The 20974-nt window shown below is 48.0% G+C and overlaps 1 protein-coding gene and 1 long non-coding RNA gene across 8 annotated transcripts in view; one reads left to right on the forward strand and one right to left on the reverse strand.

The window, feature by feature from the left end:
- Window positions 1–25: 25 nt before the first annotated feature.
- LOC130544223 (uncharacterized) lies at window positions 26–6729 on the forward strand. Its single transcript, XR_008960343.1, has 2 exons — window positions 26–4988; window positions 5600–6729. It is a non-coding gene; the product is annotated as an uncharacterized LOC130544223 (long non-coding RNA).
- DAP3 (death associated protein 3) overlaps window positions 6730–20974 on the reverse strand; it is a 35275-nt gene continuing 21030 nt past the window's right edge. For 3 of the 7 annotated variants that reach the window (XM_026485204.4, XM_048225438.2, XM_048225439.2), the window contains 11 exons: window positions 19468–19590; window positions 18033–18134; window positions 15889–15997; window positions 15671–15763; window positions 14392–14522; window positions 13672–13752; window positions 13221–13379; window positions 12724–12783; window positions 12116–12205; window positions 9587–9704; window positions 6730–8920 (listed from right to left, as the gene is read on the reverse strand). In XM_026485204.4, coding sequence (XP_026340989.1) covers window positions 8835–8920; window positions 9587–9704; window positions 12116–12205; window positions 12724–12783; window positions 13221–13379; window positions 13672–13752; window positions 14392–14522; window positions 15671–15763; window positions 15889–15997; window positions 18033–18134; window positions 19468–19590 — 1152 coding nt within the window. In that variant the 3' untranslated portion in view covers window positions 6730–8834. The remainder of the gene's footprint in view (window positions 8921–9586; window positions 9705–12115; window positions 12206–12723; window positions 12784–13220; window positions 13380–13671; window positions 13753–14391; window positions 14523–15670; window positions 15764–15888; window positions 15998–18032; window positions 18135–19467; window positions 19591–20974) is intronic. The other 4 variants (XM_026485201.4, XM_057315006.1, XM_026485203.4 and 1 more) reach the window with 3 other exon arrangements.

Genomic DNA, 20974 nt, shown 5'->3' on the forward strand with positions numbered 1-20974 from the left:
TTTTTTTTGCGAACTGCACGTCCAGTCTCTTGGCCGTGTTCTTTTGGGTTGCCTCATGGATTTGTAGCAGTAGGTACTTACTGGGGATACAAAGCCTTTGTCAGTTTTATGTGTTGAAAATACCTGTTCTGTCACTCTGGTCGCCTCTTCGTTTCCTTAAAGGGAGTTTTTAGAAGAACAGAGTTTCATTTTGTCTTTTTAAATATAGTCACATTTATGGACCGTTTCAGATATTACTAATGCTGTTTATGTTGTGTTCTGGCTCTTGATCCTCTCTGTTGGTCTGTTCCAATTTCACAGGATATTTAAGCACCATGTTTTTAAAGTGTCTCAGAGTCCCCAAGGAGACTAAAAAAGGGGGGAGGGTGTTGGGGTGACAGAAGAATAGCAGCTAATAAATGTAGAAGGAATGACAGAATTTAGATTGCAGGTGTCCGTTTAAGAATTTATTCTGATGACGATCATCAATGGATGTTAAAACCTTTGGGTGATAATTTATTGGAAAACAGGATGGTTTCAGGATTTCAAAGTAACACTCTACTTGTTCATTACATTGAGAAAACCTACTTTTACAGTGATGAACGCCAGAATCAAGTGATCAAATTTAGCATCAGCAGAATGAAACAAACTGCAGTGATGTCAGGTGTGCTGGATAGAAAGCATCAGCTGTCTATTGTGCTTGCCAAAAGTAGCCTGTACCTGAACGGAATAATCAGACAAATCCAGAATGTGGACGATCTGTAAAATAACTGGTGTGGCATTTTCAAAAATAAACCAGAGGGTCTACCGAAGCTAAGAGGACACTAAAGAGATATTTCAGCCTAAATGTAATGTGTGAACTTTGGGGTGGGTGTGGGGTGGGGCAGCCATTGGGATAACTGGAGAAATTTAAAAATAGAGCACATTTAAAAAAAAATAGGGCACATATTAGAGAACATTATATTGATGATGGGTTTCTTTGGTGGGTTAATGATATCCTGGGTATGAAGGAGAATATCTTATTCCTAGGAGAAACGTGATAAAAGAAACGTGTCTGCAATTTATTTTCAAACGGTGACACAAACTAAATAAATATGTAGAAAGATAAAGCTAGTGTGACAAAAAGGTTAACAGTTGAATCTAAGTGAAAATTATATGGGATTCTTTTGTACAGCTCTCTGCATTCCTGTAGGTTTCACAGTTTTCAAAGTAGTGTAAAAGGTGAGAGTAAGTCTTGTCTATTCTGGGCTCTTTTATGTCCACATATAATATTTAGAATTAGTTTGTCAAGTTGCACAGGAAAATTTAAAAATCTCTGGGTATTTTGATTACGATAGTGTTGCATCTCTATAGATCGGTTTGGGGAGAATTGACACCTTTACAGTAGTAACTTTTCTAGTTTATATTCTACCACCGATTGAGGCCTTTAAGTTTTCTCCAATAATATTTTATATTTTTATTTATAAACGTCATATACATATCTTGTTACATTTCTCACTTTTTTATAATTTTGTTGCTACTGTAAATCAAATCTTTAAAATTTTTAATTTCTGTTGTTTATGGAGAAATGCAGCTGATGTGTATACTGACATATCCAGCAACGCTGCTGTGCTCACTTAATAATTTAATTTTTTAAAAAGATTTTATGTATTTGACAGAGAGAGACAGCCAGCGAGAGAGGGAACACAAGCAGGGGGAGTGGGAGAGGAAGAAGCAAGCTCCCAGCCGAGAAGCCTGATGCGGGGCTTGATCCCAGAATGCCGGGATCACGCCCTGAGCCGAAGGCAGACGCTTAATGACTGCGCCACCGAGGTGCCCCCTCACTTAGTAATTTTTTTTTTAAGATTTTATTTATTTATGTGACAGACAGCCAGCAAGAGAGAGAACACAGCAGGGGAGTGGGAGAGGAAGAAGCAGGCTCCCAGCGGAGGAGCCTGATGTGGGGCTCGATCCCGGAACGCCGGGATCACGCCCTGAGCCGAAGGCAGATGCTTAACGACTGCGCTACCCAGGCACCCCCCTCACTTAGTAATTTTAATAATTTATCTGTAGACTCTTGGATTTCTACACCATCGTATCCACAAATAATGATAATTGCATTTATCCCTTTCCAAATTTTACATATAACATTTTGTGCTCCTCATCTCAGAGTACCGACTAGGAAGTATAGTGTGGAATGGAATGTCTACCGCCACCTCCCCACCCCGCCATCTCAAGGGAAAGCTGTAACCCTTCACTTCCAAGTCTGATGTGGACCGAAGAAGTTTTGTCAGCACTCTTGTTCAGCTTATGGGAAGTTGTCTTTTGTTTCTGGTTTACTAAGAGTTCTGATCATGAGTGGATTTGGAATTGAAGAAAAATTTCTCTGAATTAAGAGAAATTATTCTTCCTTTGTTTGGCTAAAGGGATACATTACATAGTTTTTCCCTTTTTAATTGGAGTATTATTAACATGCATGTTGTATTAGTTTCACACGTACCATACAACGATTCAGCAGTTCTATACATTTCTCAGTGCTCATCAAGACGTGTATTCTTACAGAGTTTGATTCTTGCATATAATCTTTACTCGTATTCCTGGAATAAACCTTGACTCATTTGTCTTCTGTTAAAATGTTGGATGGTTCTGATTGGTTTGGAATTTTTGTATCTACATTTACGAATGGGATTGGCCTATCATTCCCCCTTTCTGTGATGTTTTTGTCAGGTTTTAACATCAGCATAATATTGGCCTCAAAACACGAGTTGGGAAGTATCTTTCCTTTTTCAGTTTTCCGCTAGAGTTTGTGAGTTTGGCAATATTTCTTCTTTGTTTGGCAGAATTTACTGGTGAAGTCATATGGGCCTGGCATTTTTTTATAAGAAAGGTTTCGACTATGAATTCTGTAGTAGTTCTATCTTGTGGCACTTGGCGATAACTTGTATTTTTCTAGGAATTTTTCTATTTCATGTTCAAGTTCAGTTACTCCCATCAAATTGTTCATAATACACCCATTTGCCCAATCTTTTTTTTTTTTTTTTTTTTTAAGAGGGAGGGCTTGCACAAGTGGAGGGCAGGGGCAGAGGGGGAGAGAGAGAATCTCAAGCAGACTCCCCGCTCAGTGTGTAGCCCACCTGGGGCAGGGGTGGGGAGGTGTTGATCTCATGACCCTGAGATCATGACCTGAGCCAAAATCAGAAGTTGGATGCTCAGCTGACTGCAGCACCCAGGTGCCCATTTAATCTTTTTTTTTTTTTTAAGATTTTATTTATTTATTTGACAGAGAGAGATACAGCGAGATACATTTATTGGACAGAGAGAGATACAGCAAGAGAGGGAACACAAGCAGGGGGAGTGGGAGAGGAAGAAGCAGGCTCCCAGCCGAGGAGCCTGATGTGGGGCTCGATCCCAGAACACCGGGATCACGCCCTGAGCTGAAGGCAGATGCTTAACGACTGAGCCACCCAGGCGCCCCCCATTTAATCTTTTTTAACGTTTGCAAGATCTGTAGTGTTACCCTTTATCATTTCTGACGTTGCTTATTTCAAAGGTAAAAGTCACTTTTACTTTTTTTTTCTTGAATATTCTCACCGGAGGTTTTTAAACTTGATTTTAATAGTATTTTTTAAAATAGATTTTATTTATTTGAGAGAGAGGGCAGATGTGCATGCGCTGGGTGGGCAGAGGCAGGGGAGAAGCAGGCTCTCCGCTGAGCAGGGAGCCTGATTCGGGACTTGATCCCAAGACCCTGGGATCATAACCTGAGCTGAAGGCAGACGCTTTACCAACTGAGCCACCCAGGCGTCTCCAATTTTAATAGTATTTTCAGAGAACTAAATTTTTAAGTTTTGAGTTTAGTATTTTCACAATCATTTAGTTTGAATTACTTGCTCATTTCCATTCTGATTTTTTTCTCAGAAGAGTATTTCTTAATTTCCAAACATAAGGGATTTTCTGTGTGTGTGTTTGGTGGTGGTAGCTGCCGTTGCACTGGGGTCAGAGAATACCATTCGCATGATTTAAGTTCTCGGACACTTGTTGATACGGCCCAGCGGTGAACAGGTGTAGGTGTGCTTAAAAGGGATATATATTCCGAAGTGTTTTGGTTTCATTAAAAAAATACTTTCATTAAGACAAATTTGTTAACTAATGCTACTAGATTATATGTTCCGACTGACTCTTGTCTATAAATTACTGAAGTATATTACTTCTCCTACCACAGTTTATTTTTCCTTCTATTTTGTCAGTTTTTATTTTCTGAGGTTATGTTATTAGGGGATACTACTTTTTAATGGTTTTATCTTTGTGATGGATTGAACCTTCTACCATTTTAAAATACCCCTCTTTCTCTCTGAAAATGCAGTTTTATTGTAGTGTCTGCTTTGCTTGATATTGATATAGATGAGCTGGCTTCCCTTTGGTGTCTGCACAGTGTGTATGTTTTGACTTTTTACTTGCAAGTCTGGATTTGTCTCGTGAAGACCGCATACACTAGCAGCAAACACCAATGCGGGAACCCCATGTGAGTGCGTCATTGGGGAAATGCCTGTGAGGGACACGGAGAGGGCCGTGGGGAGCCTGGGAGCGCTGTCAGCCCAGGAAGGCGTGAGGTGTGGATGGAGGGAAGGAGGGCGTCTGGCGCAGTTTTACGCAGAGTTGTGCATTTGTTACCGCAGTTCAGTCTGAAGCCGTTTCCGTCATCCTCCGAAGAGTCCTCCCACGTGATTACAGCTGCACCCCGTTCCTACCCCTCACACAAGGCCACCACCAACCTACGTCACTGGATGGATCTGCACTTTCTGGACATAATCCTGCCACATGGGGTCTTTTGCGCTGGAGTCTCCGAATATGGTTGGAGGCTCCCCGTGTTGTAGCATCTACTTGGACTCACTCCGTTTCGGTTACCTGCTTGCAAATGATTGGGCTTTGGGTTATTCCCACTGTTTCACCGTCATGAGTCACGTTGCTGCGAACGGCCTCGTGCTGCTTGAACAGCAGTCTTCGTGTGGACACGGTTTCATTGCTCCGGGGTGGGTACCTGGGGCTGGCATTGGCTCCTCTACTAACTCCTTGTTTACCATTTTGAGTAGCTGCCAACCTGTTTTCTAAAGTGGAAACTGTTAGAAATTTTATAATTCCATCATTTATTTCCACTGGCAGAGTGTGAGGGTTCCTGTTTCCCCACACCCTCCCCAATACTTGTTCCTGGCTTTGGGATTTCAGCCGTCCTGGCGTCCTGGCGGCTGAGCCGTGGCTTCTCCTTCTGGTTGGGGTGGCCTCTCCTTCTGGTTGGGGTTTCGTTTTCCTGACCACTGGTGACTCGTCCGAAACGTCTGTTCCAGCTGTTCACCAGCTTGTGAGCTGTTATCCTCTTACTAATGAGTAATAGTTCTTTGTATATTCTGATATACAGATGAATTTACAGATATTTTCTCCTAGCCTGTAGCTTTTTTTTTCCATTTTCTTGGTATCTTTTGAAGAATAAAGATTTTAAATTTTGATGAAGTCTGCTTTACCAAATTTTTCTCATACGGCCCACATTTTGGCATCATATATAAGAAATTTTTGCCTAATGAAAAGTCATGAATTTTTATTCTCATTTATTTATTTACAATCTTTTTCTTTTTTTTTTTTTTTAAAGTAAGCTCTACACCCAACATGGGGCTCAAACTCATGACCCTGAGATCAAGAGTCGCCAGCCCTACTGAGCGAGCCAGGTAGGTGCCCCAATTTTGTTCTTTTATTTTTTTTAAAGATTTTTATTTTAGAGCACAAGCGAGTGTGTGGTGGGGAGTACCAGAGAGGGAGGGATGGGGGAGAGAATGTCAAGCAGACTCCGCTCTGGGTGCAGAGTCCAAAGCAGGGCTTGATCTCACAACCTTGAGATCATGACCTGAGTCAAAACTGAGAGTTGGTTGCTTAACCAACTGAACCACCTACGCGCCCCTTTTGTTCTTTTAAATGTTTTATAATTTACTTCATACACTTGGCTCTATGCTACATTTTGAGTGTCTGATGTGAAGCAATGGCCCAAATTGATCTTTTTGTGTGTCCATTATTACCAACTATCCCAGCACGATTTGTTGGGGATTACTTTCTCCCCAATAAATTGCTTTGGCATCTTGGTTGAAAATCAGCCAGTCATGAAGACAAGGATTCATACTTGGATTCTCAGTGTCGTTCCATTGACCTAACGTCTATCCTTCTGCCAGTACCACACTGCCTCCATTACTGTAGCTTTATATGATGTTTTGAAAAAAGGAAGAGTAAGTCCTCCCAGTTTGCTTACTTAAAAAATCGTTTGGACTATTCTAGGTTGTGTTTGTTTCTGTATAAACTTTAGGATCAGTTTGCCAATTTTTGCAAAGGAGTCGTCTGAAATTTTGATACTGATTGAACTGTATCTCTAAGATCAGTCTGGGGAGAATTAACATTTTAACACTACTGACGAACATATTCTTTTCCCATAAATCCTCTTTAATTTCCCTCACTAATATTTTATAGTTTTTGGTGTGTAATTCTGCAGTTTTTCTGTTAAAACTGCTAAGTACCTTATATTCCTGCTAGTTTTAATAGAATTATTTTCCTAATTTCCGTTTTGTAGATTTCATTCCTAGAATAGAGAAATACAGTTGGATTTTGTATATTCATCTTGTATTGTTGTGACCTTGCCAAACTTATTTTTAGTTCTGGGAGATGTTTTGAGATTTCTTAAGGTTTTCTCTGTCCAGGATTTTGTCATCTGAAAATAAAGACAGTTGGACTTTGTACTTTCATTTTTTTTAAGATTTTATTCATTAATTTGACAGAGAGAGAGCACACACAAGCAGGGGAGGGCGGCAGAAGGAGAGGGAGCAGCAGGGAGCCTGACGCAGGGCTCAATCCCAGGCCCCTGGGATCATGACCTGAGCCAAAGGCAGATGCTTGATGGACTGAGCCACCCAGGTGCCCCTGGTCTTTGTACTTTCCAATCTGGATTCCATGCAGTAGCGTAAGAGAAGCCCCAGAGACCAGCTCTGGGGCAGGTGCAGCATGGAGACCGTGGCAACGGGGGCGTCTATAGAAGGGTCTTAAGAAAGAGGACTGGACGGGGTAGATTATGGATCACATTTAGCAGATACAGAAGTAACGGTGCTAATTCTTCAGTGGGATCTTTGTTCATCTCTGATGGTCTAGCCCTACGACTTCCTGTTCCACATTCATAGCGAAAATGCGGCCTATGGATCCCGAGTTTTGCTGCCCAGGGATGGAAGCCATGCTCCTGGCCTCCTCTGCGGCGGGAGAGTCGGGTTCGCACTCAGACACGGTCCAGGGGTCAGTGTAGAGCAGCTGCGGCCTCGGCCGCTGAGCTCCCACTGCTGCCGCTCTCGGAGCTTGTGGGTGCAACTTCACTCCTTCCCTTTTTAAAGTACTGAGCGAGGGCACTCGATTTACAAGACAGAATCTCCCAGGGAATGTTGCCAAGCCACGTGGAAACATCAGAGTACAGAAGGACGCGCTCCAGTGTTAGCCGATTTATGTGTGGACTTTCCTCTCTCGAATTTGTGACGCGAGGTGCTTCTGGAGGAGGAGGGAACAAAGGAGGCTGATTTCCATGATACGTGTTTCTCTATGGTTTGAACATAGCAAAAACAGTAGAGATAAAGGAGCCGCCCAAGGACCCAGCTGCAGCACAGCTCACGTCGGTGGCCCTGTGCAGGGGGCCGAGGGGGCGAGGCAGGGGTGTGGGTAGAGAGCAGACTGGCAGACGCATGTAGGAGCTCAAACAGGTGATGGGTGTGACAGTAGTCCGGGAGGATGGAGAGGATGAAGGGCTCTGACTCCTGTGAAGGTAAAGCTGAAGACCCGACTGTCCATGGGGGGGCGTCAGGGTTCAGATCAGGCCTCCAGCCTCCGGGGCCGGGGGCTGACGGAGCAGGCTCCGTAGGGCGGGGATCCGGACCCCAGGCCAGCCGACCTGCCCGAGGACTGGGTCAGGGTGAAGGTCGGGTTCTGAGAGGGGGCCTTCGAGGAGGCTTCGGCGTGGGGGAAGCCGGCTCTGCAGGGAAAATGCTGATGCACGTCCATGGACTGTCTCCCTCGTGGCCAGTTTTCAGATAAAGCGCCATAAAATCAAGTCCTAAATGGTAGCGACTGAGCACTGAAGGGGTACCGCCCATATGTGAGGCACTTCACGCACACTGTGGGACTCAGTGCTCATAAGTGCCCTGGAGTTTGGCCTCATCACCCTCTGATCAGGTGACACCAGCAGGACGGGGGCTGCGGGGCACTGAGACGGCTGGTAGAGGCAGCTGGGACGCGGACTCTGCCTCGAGCCCTACAACAGGGGTAGGACAGGGAATTCGACACCGCGGAAGTTGATCGGAGTCGCTATTTTCCCAAATCTCCCCAAGCTCGCACACACATCTGCACAAAGGAGGGGCTCCGTCTGTCCCTCAGTCCGCGCGGAGCCGGGGCCCCTGCAGAGGTGGCCGTGGGAGCCGGCACGGGAGGGAGAAATTAAGGAGCGAATCTTCGTCTTCTGATCTGAATCAAGTCTGGAAAACAGTACTAGTGGAAATTTCTGCAGAAGCTGGTCTCTTCAGACCCTTCGCAAGCAGAATGCCAGGGAAATTCAGTCTGGTCGATCAAAGGCCCTTTCCGTTGTATAAATCTAACACAACACTTGAAGAAAGATAATTTATTGAAGGGAAAGATCCATAATTACTTAGAATATGAAAACCCCACTTAATAAACTAGTTTCAGGAACAAGAGGACATCTCGTGGCCACTCCAGTCACTCTTCACCAAAGGCTGGGAGCTGACTTGTCCTGGCGACTTCTGACTGCGTACGGGACAGGAAATGTCCGTTGTCTTGCACGCGGCCGGGACCGCGGCTTACAGGTAGGCGCAGAGCCGCTCCAGCTGCCCGGGGTTTGCGTTACTCAGGAACAGCAGCTCCTTTTTCCCTTCTTCTGTATGAGCTGAAGCAGGGGTGAGACACACACGACCGGCAGTGTGTCTGCAGCATGTGCTCCCCAGAAACTTCTGTGCTGAGGCTACATGCTCCAGATCGTTGAAACGTAATGACCACTCCCGAGAGACCTCACTTCTAGATCCTTTCTCCCAGCAAAGGATTATTTTTTCTGTCTCTAGTCCTCTGTAATCCAGCATCTGTCTCTCCTTCTGTTCCAAGAACATCTTTTGGACTTTGGGACTTTGTCAAATGCCAACCCCCTCAGAAATCTCTGTGCTGTGCCTCCCAGCCCACCATATGCTGCGGCTCTTTCTACTCCTCCCTCTTGTCCTTGAATGACCTCCTCCAACGGCAGCTAGCGCTCTCGCCCAGGGACAGAACCCGCCTGACCGCAAGGCCGCTGCGCTGAAGGCACTCGGGTCCACAGCCCGGGACGGGCGGAGCCTCTCACATGCGGGGCTGGGCTCCCAGCCCGAGACTAACATGAGAATTTAGGAAGAGATGCACTGTCTTGAAATACCCCCCCCTTCCTAGTGTCTAACTGGCCAGAGAGAAGTCAAGATAAAGGGAGAAAGACAAATCGCAGGCTGCTGCCGTGGGAAGAGGAGAGCAAGGCTCTGACTCGATGGGACTCTGAGAACACAAAGCCCCGATGGAAAATTCCGTAACCAACCTTTCTCATGTTGAAGCCAACTGTTCTCCAAGTAATACTGAATACAACTTTCAAACTCCTTTGGGCTGTAGTTGGAGACCAGGATGGGGATAAAGGGGTCCAAGGCGTCGAATCCTTCCTGGAGAAAGAAGAGTATTGTTAAGTGACGAGTCAGCAGAGAGACGTAGACACTTTAAAGGTCTTTGCTTTCCTTCTCCTCTGCTCCTCGCTCTCCGGCCACCCGCACTGTACCTGTGAGACACGTAACGCCTGTTGGGGGGACGCCACCGGTCTGAGTGTGTCACAGACACATTCACAGGTGTGTTTTCTACAGTTCTGATGTCAATAGTCAACAACCACTTTGACAGTTCATAAACTCAAAAACAGAAACAAAATCAACAAGGGTGGTGATAAAGACCCATTAAATGGAACATAAACTGAAACAAATGAATCAAACCGTATTTCACATTTCAAACAGAACACCGAAGGGACAAGGGACCTGGTTCACTGCTGAACAGAGCATCGGTACGAAAGACCCCACCAGAAAGACGACAACTGTGCCACGCAAATACTGAGCCCTCGTCCGCAGCGTCATTTTCACAGAGCCCAGGGCTGGCAGCTGTGGACCGAGTCTCGCTGGAAGCCCGAGGTGGCACTCCGGGGAAGCCGGCTGAGCGAGGAGGGCGCCGTCCTTCCCGATGGAGACCAGGCTCACGCACACAGAAAAGGGGTGGAGGTGAGGCTGTGCTGCTGGCCGGTATCGGTCTGAACTCACGGGTTTTTCACAGAAATCAGGGAACACAGAGATGGGGGGGGTGTATGTGTAGACACGTACGCACACAGCACACGTATGTGGGTGCATGCAGGCATGAATATCGCATCTGTCTGTTCTCAGGCTGCACCGGGAGGCCTGGAGGAAGGGACGCCCCAGCCGCAGTAAGTACACCTAGCACTCGGGTCTTGGAATCTAAACTCCAGCCCGGGCTCAAGAGCGGGGGAATTCGGTTCCACCTCTTGAAGAAGGGAGCATATTTTAAACACTGTTTTTTAAATGATTTTATTTATTTATTTTACAGAGAGCACGAGCTAGCGAGCACACAAGCAGGGGTAGCAGCAGAGGGAGGGAGAGAAGAAGGCTCCCTGCTGGGCAGGGAGCCTGACATGGGGCTCGATCCCAGGACGCCGGGATCATGACCTGAGCTGAAGGCAGAAGCTTCACTGACTGAGGCACCCAGGCGCCCCTAAACATTTTTTTTTTTTAAAGTAGGCTCCAGGGACATCTGGGAGCCTCCTTCTCCCTCTGCCTGATGCCCCTACTGCTTGTGCTCTGTCAAATAAAATCTTTTTTAAAAATAAAAATAAATAAAAGTAGGCTCCACACCCAAGGTGGAGTTTGACCTCGTGACCCTGAGATCAAGAGTCGCATACTCTACCCACTGAGCGCCCCCCCTTGGTATCTACATACTGTTCTCCTCTACAGTGAACCAGGTCTGCCCGAGGAGGGTTGATTCTAGGCCTGGCGCATGGAAAATACAACAGGAGTGTGGAACATCTATATTCCTTGCCAAAAAGTAAAGCAGGGGCTCAAGAATGATGGGGGCATGCGAAAAGGACACAGAAGCCAGTTCGAAGGGGCGTCTGCTGGCCAAATCTGGAATAATTTAAGCACCAAAATAGAGAATGATAGTAAAGGTTCAGAACTCATGAAAGAGGAGTCTACGTGTCCACATCAAAACCAATAACTGTGTAAGGGGAAGGAAAGTTCTTACATGTAACAGAAAGCCAACCAACACACGTAGAAGAAATGAGAAAGCTGGAAAATACCATTCTCCGAGTACCACAACTGGGTTTAGGGAAGAATCCCAAATGGACGCTCAAACCAGTAAGGGACACGTGAGGAGTAACAGGCTAGTTACGCAGCCTCAACGTCAACGTCCACGGTGACTTCACTGAACCAAGTGTTCGCAATTCACCCCGGCGGCCGCCGGGAAAGACATCATCAGGAGAAATCACCAGACAACACACAAAACCACCCGTAGCTGGCATGTACTCTTCAAAAACAGGAACAAATATTAAGACTGTAAGAGACAAGGACTGAGGTGCTGTCTCAGAGTGGAGGAGACGAGAGATCCAGGGCAGGCGAAAGGGCCTCTGGAGCCAGGACTGCTCCTGCGGAGGGTACCGGAAGGGCCGGCGAGACCACAGCACATCCCACAGATTCGGTCGCAGAATTCTACTGACGCCGTTTCCTGATTTGGTAGCTGTGCTGTGGTTACGTACTCAGAACGCCTCTGATTTTAGGAGCTACGCACTATTTAAAAACAGGTAGTATGTCTCGGATTACTGCCACATAATTCACAGAAAAAAGTAGATGGGGAGGAATAAAGCCAATATGGAAAAGTGTTAACTTTTAGGAACCTGGGTGAAGTCATACAGGAATACGATTTTTCTCCAAGTCTATAATTACATTAAAAAAAACCCCCAAAAAACAAAAAACCTCTTCAGACAGAGTGACTATCTAAAGGGAACCAGAGTTTCTGATGATCGGACCTTTCCCAGTAGCTCTTGGGGCAGGTAGGCCTTCCGAGGTTTGAAGAGGGACCCGGTCTGGCTCAGCGTCAATACGATGGCGCCTCCGTGCTGAAAGGGGACAAAAGGCCGAGTGAGAAAGAGGTGGAAAACATAGAAAAATGCATCTTAGTCATCAGTACATTTTTAGTACAGGTAAATGGCAACTGGGCAGGTGGTTAGTTCTGGATTTGGCTCTGACCACAAACTGCCACATAATCTCACATTTATCAAAAGCTTTTCCAAAGTAGGTAAGATACAAAAACACTGAACAACTGCCAAGTAAAACTGTGCCAATACTTAAATACAAGGGCTGTTTCCCCATCAAGTGGAAAGATTAGAAACCAAATATATAGACTTTATTTTTAAGAATTTTATTTATTTATTTGAGAGAGAGCGCGTGCGCGCAAGTGCGGAGGGGGCGGGGGGAGAGGGAGCCCGATGTGGGGTCACTAACTGAGCCGATGGAGGCACCCGGGCGTCCCTAATAGAGAGACTAAACTCTGGCAGTTATGGGAATTAAATGAGACAGAAGAACTTTCTGTCCCTAAACTCAGGACTGATGAGTTGCGGGCGTCCCGGATACTCACCCAGTCGTTTCTCACCATCTTCCTCACGCTGTGCACCAGCGCCAGCTCCTCGGGGGCCACCTGCACGCCGCCACGCAGGGGGAGGGACAGAGGACAGGACAATCTTCGCTTGGACACTCTCCCGGCACAAACGACTGGCAACAACTAGGACACCCTCCGCTGCTACGTGAGCTCGGTGGCTGCCAGCCTGGGCGCCCCCCCGCATCCCCCACCCGGTTTCTGATGCAAACCCTTCCCCACGCTGTTGCTGTCTTGTGCTGTGGCCGCCACACAACAGAGACCAGTCACCCAGCCTCTGAAAATGCAGGGGCAAGAAAAACGGACAAAATGCAGCTTCCGCTGTGGGGCTCATTTCCAAATGCCCGCGTCTCTGCCGCTGCCGCTTCTGCCCTGCATCTTACTGCCCGCGTTCCGGGGGCAAGCGCATCTGCACGTCGCAGCCCACACATGTGGCGGCACCAGAGGTGGGAGCGACCGGAGAAACGCAGTTTTCCTACCGGGCTCTTATCTTCTCTCTTCAGCGTGGTCCTTCCCCAGAGAGCATTGACTCCGTCCACTGCCACCAGGAGTCGGAATGCACCCAGACGACTCTGACTCTTGAGCTCTTTGAGAACAATCCCGACGGCATCTGTGGCATTCCTCACGCGTGTCAGGCCCTGTGGGGAAGAGAGGCAGGGGCTTGCGGGCCCAGAAGAGGCCTTCTCTGGAATGACACCGTACTCATGCAGTTTATTTTTTTATTTTTAAAGATTTTATTTATTTATTTGACAGAGCGTGTGCACAAGCAGGGGGAGCAGCCGGCAGAGGGAGACACAGGCTCCCCGTGGAGCAGGAGCCTGATGTGGGGCTCAATCCCAGGACCCCAGGACCCCAGGACCACGGCCTGAACGGAAGGCAGACGCTTAACCATCTGAGCCCCCCAGGCGCCCCCCAGTGTCTTCTCTATACCTGTTCAACCACTTCTCCCAGAGGACGGCCTTTCTCAGTGCTCTCTCGCTTATTCCAGACGTACTTCTCCTGAACTTTTATCTAAAAACAAAAATAAAAACCAAAGAAAGGCTATTTAGCTTAAAGATGAATCCATCCCTAGCTGAGAAGGTAGGAGGATAAGGTTGTTAGGGGTCAGTTTTAATCTGTTTTTCAAGCCACGGAAGAGACTCCAGTACAGAGATGAACGCTTTCTAGCCCTTTTCTGCCTACAGCGTAAGAACACAACCCATAAGGCGTTCTGACTACAGAGGCCGGGGTGAGGCCTTGGCATCCACATTTATAAGCTCCTAGGCGACTCTGCTTTGTACCCAGAAAACTCCTGACTGAGAGACTGTATCCAAGAATCGCCAGACCGAAGAATAATTTTACCAGTACATTTCTGGTTCCATGAAAGACCTTATCTGGAGGAAATGTGCTTTAGAGGGTTTGAGGCTGTAGCTCCCCACAGGTCAGTGGATCCACCTGGACTGGACTTTGCTCCCGAAAACCTCTCGCTGCTTTGGGGGCGGCCTGTGCCGCGGCTTTAGTTCACACAGAGGGGCGGGTTCCAGGTGGCGACTCGCTGTGTGTAAGGCACAGGAGAGAAGCACAGAACGGCCACGGTCTCCCGTGCCGCAGGCACAAAGATCAAGTCTACTTAAAGACCAGCCAGCATCACACTTGTGGAAGTCTAGTCACCTGACTCAAGAAACGCTCATTGGCAGTTTTGAAATTCTTCAGCCAGCTCGAAGCCTCCACAGGCTGATCAAAGCGCTGCTTGTTGTAGGTAGACTGCAGAAGGTCCCGGCAGTTCTTCACCCAAAGATGAGCTAAAAACAAGGAGGGAAACCAGGCAGGAACTGACTGTATTCAACTCAAAGTACTCTGTGCCTCGTTACGTTATGGGAACGACGTCAGCTTCCCATAGACAACCGACCCTGGAACAACAGGGGGCAAGGGACACTGACCCCCCCCTTGCACCTGAAAATCTGCGTGTAACTTCTGACCCCCCAAAACTGAACTGCCAGCAGCCTCCTGCTGGCCGGGGGCCTCACTGACAGCATAGCCGGGGAACAGATACTTCACTTCATGGGCCCCACGGTTCTACGCGGTATTCTTACGGCGGCGTGAGCGAGAGGAGAGAAAACATGGCTCAGATCGTAAGGATGAGAAGATACATTTAGTGCACACTGTTTACTGAAAGACCTGTGCGTGTAAGAGGACAGGCACCGTTCAGGAGTCAGCTCTGTATGTCGTAAAGCCTTCTTGCTCCAGAGGCTCACAGGTCTGCTTGGTGCGTCTGACTTTACACACGGCAGTACCATCAGTACCCAGGGCACACCAAGTGGCTTAAAGATCAGCGGAGCTTCCTGGCAGTTTGTAGTTTTAATTTAATTTTTAAAAAGATTTTATTTATTGGGGCGCCTGGGTGGCACAGCGGTTAAGCGTCTGCCTTCGGCTCAGGGCGTGATCCTGGCGTTACGGGATCCAGCCCCATGTCAGGCTCCTCCGCTATGATGAGCCTGCTTCTTCCTCTCCCACTGCCCCTGCTTGTGTTCCCTCTCTCGCTGGCTGTCTCTATCTCTGTCAAATATAAATAAAATCTTTAAAAAAAAAAAAAAGATTTTATTTATTTGAGAGAGAGAAAGAATGACCAGGAGAAGAGGGAGAAGCAGACTCCCTGCCGAGCGAGGAGCCCGATGCAGGACTCGATCCCAGGACCCCGGGATCACGACCTGAGCCGAAGGCAGACACTTAATGACTGAGCCACCCAGGCGCCCCTCAAAATACTTCATTCTGCTTATCAAAAGGCTCTGGAAGGTTTTCACTGCGCTTCTCTTGTTGCACTTGCTGACTTCACCATGCAGCCTGCTCGTGATGACAGTGAAGTCAGGATGGGCAAGCTCTGCCTGGCCTTTCCCGGAGCCGCCGCAGCCCCGAAGCCAGCGCCAGAACAGTGAGGAGAGGGCGTTCTTACCATCTGGAATGTGCAGAATCAGCCAGTCCTGTTTGGCACAGAAATGAATAACATGGCAAAGACTGAGGGTTTTTCCTGTCCCCTTCTCCCCATCTAAAGCACCTGTGGTTAAAGAAAACATCACCAGAAGGGACACCTGCATGTCAGCAAATGGCCCCTTTCCACCTCCTCCTTCCCCTCATTGGCTCAAGACGGCACCGGCAGGCAGCAAAGGATACAGAGAACATACCGCACAGCCGGGTGAGCAAAATTGGTGTTTTTCAGGTAACGGAGGAGCTCTAGGGCCGGCCTCCTCACCATCAGGCAAGCTTCATTGAACGTCCTCACCTGGGAAGGAGGGCAGCGATGGGGCGTGAGGCACTGAGCCTAACAGGCAACCGGCGCGTCCCGCTGCACACTCGCTACCTGTCCACCCGGGAGAGGCCGAACACCGATGCACAGAATTCAGCCAGAACACCAGGTAACACCATAGTCACCTTCTGATTCTTTCTTTTTAAAAAAATTTTTTTTTTATTTTAATGTTTTCCGATTATTTCTGTCAGTGAAGCTGAGCTGCTACATCAGTAAACGGAAATCTAGGAATAATCTACAGCCGGCTTGTCACACAGCCACGGAAACCACTTAGGATTAACGTATTAAAAGAACGTAAAATGCTTAACAAAGTATCTGATACATGGTAAGTGCTGAATAAATGTTAATTCTTTTAAATCTGTTTTTGGCTAATTCTTGTAAGTATCTGAACTTTTCTCCAGAAATACATACACGGCGGCTCAGGAGCAGGTGTGAGCAGGGGCCCCACGGCCCACAGGTCACACTGGACACCAGAGAACTGACACGAAAGGTTCAATCCCTTTTCGTCACCAGGAATACTTTGGTGGAAAAATCTGGGAGGCACTGATATGCGTGACAGTAATTTGCAGATAAAGTATTTAATAATGTCTTTTAATGAGAACAAATATCAAGTACTATTCACAAGTAGATAAGGATTAATATGGTGTTGGTATTTTCTTCTTTAACGATTTATTTGACAGTGCACAAACTGGGGGTGGGCGTAGGTGGGGGGGACAGAAGGGGAGGGAGAGACTGGTCCTCAAGCAGAGTCCCCGCTGAGGGCTAAGCCCAACTTGGGGCTTGATCCCACAACCCTGAGATCATGACCTGCGCAGAAAACAAGAGTCGGAGGCTCAACCGACTGAGCCATCCAGACACCCCAACACTGTTGGTAATTTTTAAAGAAATCCTAACCGCACAACTGGATTGGAGGACTTGACAGGCAAGTTCAAACTTAATGGAAAGTGAAACCTTCAAAAACATGATACAGATATTAAAACAGAAATGCCATATTAGGCAATAGGACAGCGCTAAAATACACACACAATGGGGAGGGAGTTGGCCTTCACGTAGATGGAAATTATGGAAAGAATGTATGAGTAATACCCTCCGAAGCCCTGTGCTCAGGCCAGTCTGAAAGCAACCGGAGATGGTTACGGTGCCGAAGCTTGACGCTGTGCTGCAAATTCATCGGTTTAAGCTCTACTACACAGGATTTCTCCCGGTTGTGTCCTATTGCCAAATTCAAGTCGTCCCCCCCACCCCCCCACCCACCAATTAACAGTCTTGATGACCGGGCTATTCGTGGTCCAGAATTAGCTCCCTTACTGGTGTCTCATCTAGTCTCTTGAAATAAAAGACACTGAAGGAATGCCGTCCTCTGGCTCTGAGGCCGAGTCACCCGCACAGTCAGGTTGCTGTCTCGGTAAGAGGCACAATCTGAGGCTGGAAGCAGTTCAGCAGGAGGGAGTCCGAAGAACTACCGCTGCCGACAAAGCACGCCTGCAGTCAATCACGAATTCTCTTAATGGCTATGAAGCAACCCAATATTACATGTCTGGGTTAAAGTTATAGCCGCAAAACTACATTTTCTGAAAATCCAGGAGAATGAAGAACGATAACGCATCTAATCCGAGTATCACTTCTGTTTAACTCAGGAACAGATCGTGATTTTGTTTTCTAGAGCATGCTAATTATTTTCATGATAGTTTGCTAAGGCAAGTATTAAATGCATTATAAACAATTATTTGAATGCCAAAGGTTCTAGGAATCTGTCAGGTGGGTAACACCAGCAAAGTAGCAGGATACTATCGATCGGAGAATATTCTGCCTGCCTTCAATGGTGAACCACAATAAGTACTGACTTAAAGTAATTATAGTAACAGCGCTATTTACGGAAGACAGTCAATAGCTGAATTCATCTCTTTTAGATTCAAATTTCATCTTTTCTGGTTTCCTACTCCTTTAATTCCACGCTCTGCCAGCAACAGTGCGTGCTCTGAGCTCCCTCCGCCCCTGCGGTTTTGAGCACCTGCATGCCGAAGCGAGGGGGCAGGCCGTGGGGGAACGTCGTCCTGAGGTCCTGGAGGGGGATGCAGTAGTGCCGGGCCTCGTGCTGCTCCCCGTGCCTGGCCTAGGAAACAAAAACGCCAACAGCTGCAGCGGGGCCGCAGACACCTTACAGAAGTGGAAAGGGCCTGCGAGACCGTATTAAGGAAACTTCGTCTCTCAGGGCTGGAAAAGATTTCTTTCATTTTTATCTTAGACAAAAAATGCTGGTGGCTATCCTCGGATGCACCGTGTGTCTACAGCGCGGCCGCTGGCCCCACGATGAAGCCAGTTGCTCGGAAACGTCAACCCTGATGTGCAGGTCACAACGACGATTCCTGCCGTCTGGATTCTCCTGTGCTGTGTGTGGGGATGCTTTAGTCATGTGACCACAGCATCTGCACACCGCTGTTCCCATAGAAACCCCAGAGGAACTGGCGATAAAGGGACTGTGATTGCAAGGAAAGCCGAAAGAACTTCAGTGACTTCACTCATCCGATTTAGTTTATGCTTCTGAAAGCAGGTGAGCGCCACAGACGTCACTGAACCACACCTCCCTGAGCCACTGTCCTGGGTCACGAGTTACCGCTGCTGTGACGCACGTGCAGCGCCGGTCCCTTCACCTTTATGCAGAGACCACACGACCCCTGTCACGGAGGAGAGGCCACCACCGTGCCGGGGAAGGGGAAAACCCGACTGGATGCTGCTGCAACCCTGGCTTCCACCGACGCACCTCACCTTCAGTGCTGGTCTCCACTAACCAGGCTCGTTGCCCCTCCGGACACTAGGAAACCCACCTAGAGAGGCGGGAAATAGCACCAGACGGGCCAACGGGAGAACTGGGTTCTCTAGCAGCCCAGCCGCGTATTCTGGGCAAGCTCATTTCTTTAAGGGCTGGCTGATGACGGCCGGCTACCCATTTTGTAAATAAGCTTTTATTTATCTTGTATGTTTATTTTACTTATACTTGTTTATACATTTATTATTTTTTAAAGCCCCACCCACTTGTTTATGCAGAGCTAAGCAGCTGTGCCAGAGACCACTTCGGCTCCTAACCCTAAAATACTATCTGGTCTGGAAGGAGAGAAGTCTGCAAGCTACCCCACAGTAGGATCAGTAACTACCACATGTAACTGCTAAGAAATTGACCTACTTCGTGCCCAACCACATCCTGGGCACAAGTGGCCTTTGGGGGCGGTGGTTAAATCCGGTGTGGACTGGCCTGCCTGAGGTTTATGTTCCCACAGCCTCGGACACGGAGGCGGCTCCACTGGGCTCCAGAATGTGTCCTGGGAGCACGGGCTGACCACAGGCAGATCTGCTTCACTTCTCTGGGTTCAGTTTCCCCAGTATGTAAAATGACAGCAACACAAATTGTAAGACCTGAAAAAAAATCCGTATATGTACTAGCAACTCACCGGGTCACCCTCACTGGTGCAGGAAACGGCTCTGGGGCTCCCATCTGGAACCTGGTTATCCGGGTGAGCAGCAAGGCTTTGTGGGGCCTGGGGCCCCCCGTGCAAAAGACGTCCAGGGTCCAACTATAAAAGAAATCATTTTCATGTTTTGAAATTTGCAGGTTTTTTTTTTTTTTTAAAGATTTATTTATTTGACAGAGAGAGAGCACAACGAGCAGGGGGAGGGGCAGAGGGAGAAGCAGGCTCCCTGCCAAGCAGGGAGCCCGATGTGGGGCTCGATCCCAGGCCCCTGGGATCATGACGTGAGCTGAAGGCAGACGCTTAACCAACTGAGCCCCCCAGGTGCCCCTGGAATTAGCAGGCTTTTTATTTATGCTTGCTACAAAACTGAGGTTTAAGCCCCGTCTACAACAGGGAAACTGTCACTAATATACAGTTTAGTTTTATGTCCAAGGAACCCTCGCTTCTACAGTTCTCTGCGTTCGGTCACGGTGTCCAGCCTCTGAATCTGCTGTAGCCTGAGTTGCTCTGGCTGGGCTCTGCCCCACACGGAAGCACAGCCATCTGCTAGAGACGGTTCAGGAGCCAGGCTTGGCCGCTGGCAGCCTGGAGCGGGCCGCGTCCTCCCGTGCTCTGGCCCACAGTGGTGGACGGTGGCCAGGTGGCAATCGCGGCCACCTCTGTTCCCACGGGACCCAGGCAATGTTCCCATATGACAGGTATCATGACATGCCTGCAACCCTTTTCTTGCTGGCTCTGCCCTGGAATAAAGACTCTGATTAAGGACGTGGAACGAGGGAGCCTCCAGCTAAGTGAGAGAAACTGCTCAACGGGCAGCTCAGTAAGCCTCACATGGGAACCCCTGAACTGAGGGCTTGTGGTGCGGGATTTCAGGAGACAAAGCTGAGAAAATTCTACCTGGGTGGCGCCTGGGTGGCACAGCGGTTAAGCGTCTGCCTTCGGCTCAGGGCGTGATCCTGGCGTTATGGGATCGAGCCCCGCATCAGGCTCCTCCGCTATGAGACTGCTTCTTCCTCTCCCACTCCCCCTGCTTGTGTTCCCTCTCTCGCTGGCTGTCTCTATCTCGGTATAATAAATAAGTAAAATCTTTTAAAAAAAAAATGCTACCCCCCAAACTGAGTTGCAGGATAACAGGCCTCATGTAGAAAGGAGAAGAGGCCAGCATTGTATGGCTGGGAAACAGAGTTTCCACAGAACTGGGAAGGCAGGTGAAGTCAGCACAGCAAGTAGCCTTGATTCTCAGGCTGTGTCTCTGAGATCTATCTTGACAGTGGCAGGGAATCAGCTATGCTTTCTTTTTATACTTATTTATTTAAAGTCATCTCTACAACCCAACATGGGGCTTGAACTCATGACCCTGAGATCAAGAGTCTCACTGTCTCCCAACGGAGCTGGCCGGTCACCCCTCAGCCACACTTTCTGATTAGCTGGATGTTAAACATTTTATTAGGGAGGACAAATCTTTTGGACTGGGAAAGATGAAGAG

The sequence above is a fragment of the Ursus arctos genome, unplaced genomic scaffold, assembly GCF_023065955.2.
Source record: "Ursus arctos isolate Adak ecotype North America unplaced genomic scaffold, UrsArc2.0 scaffold_2, whole genome shotgun sequence".
NCBI lineage: Eukaryota > Metazoa > Chordata > Mammalia > Carnivora > Ursidae > Ursus > Ursus arctos.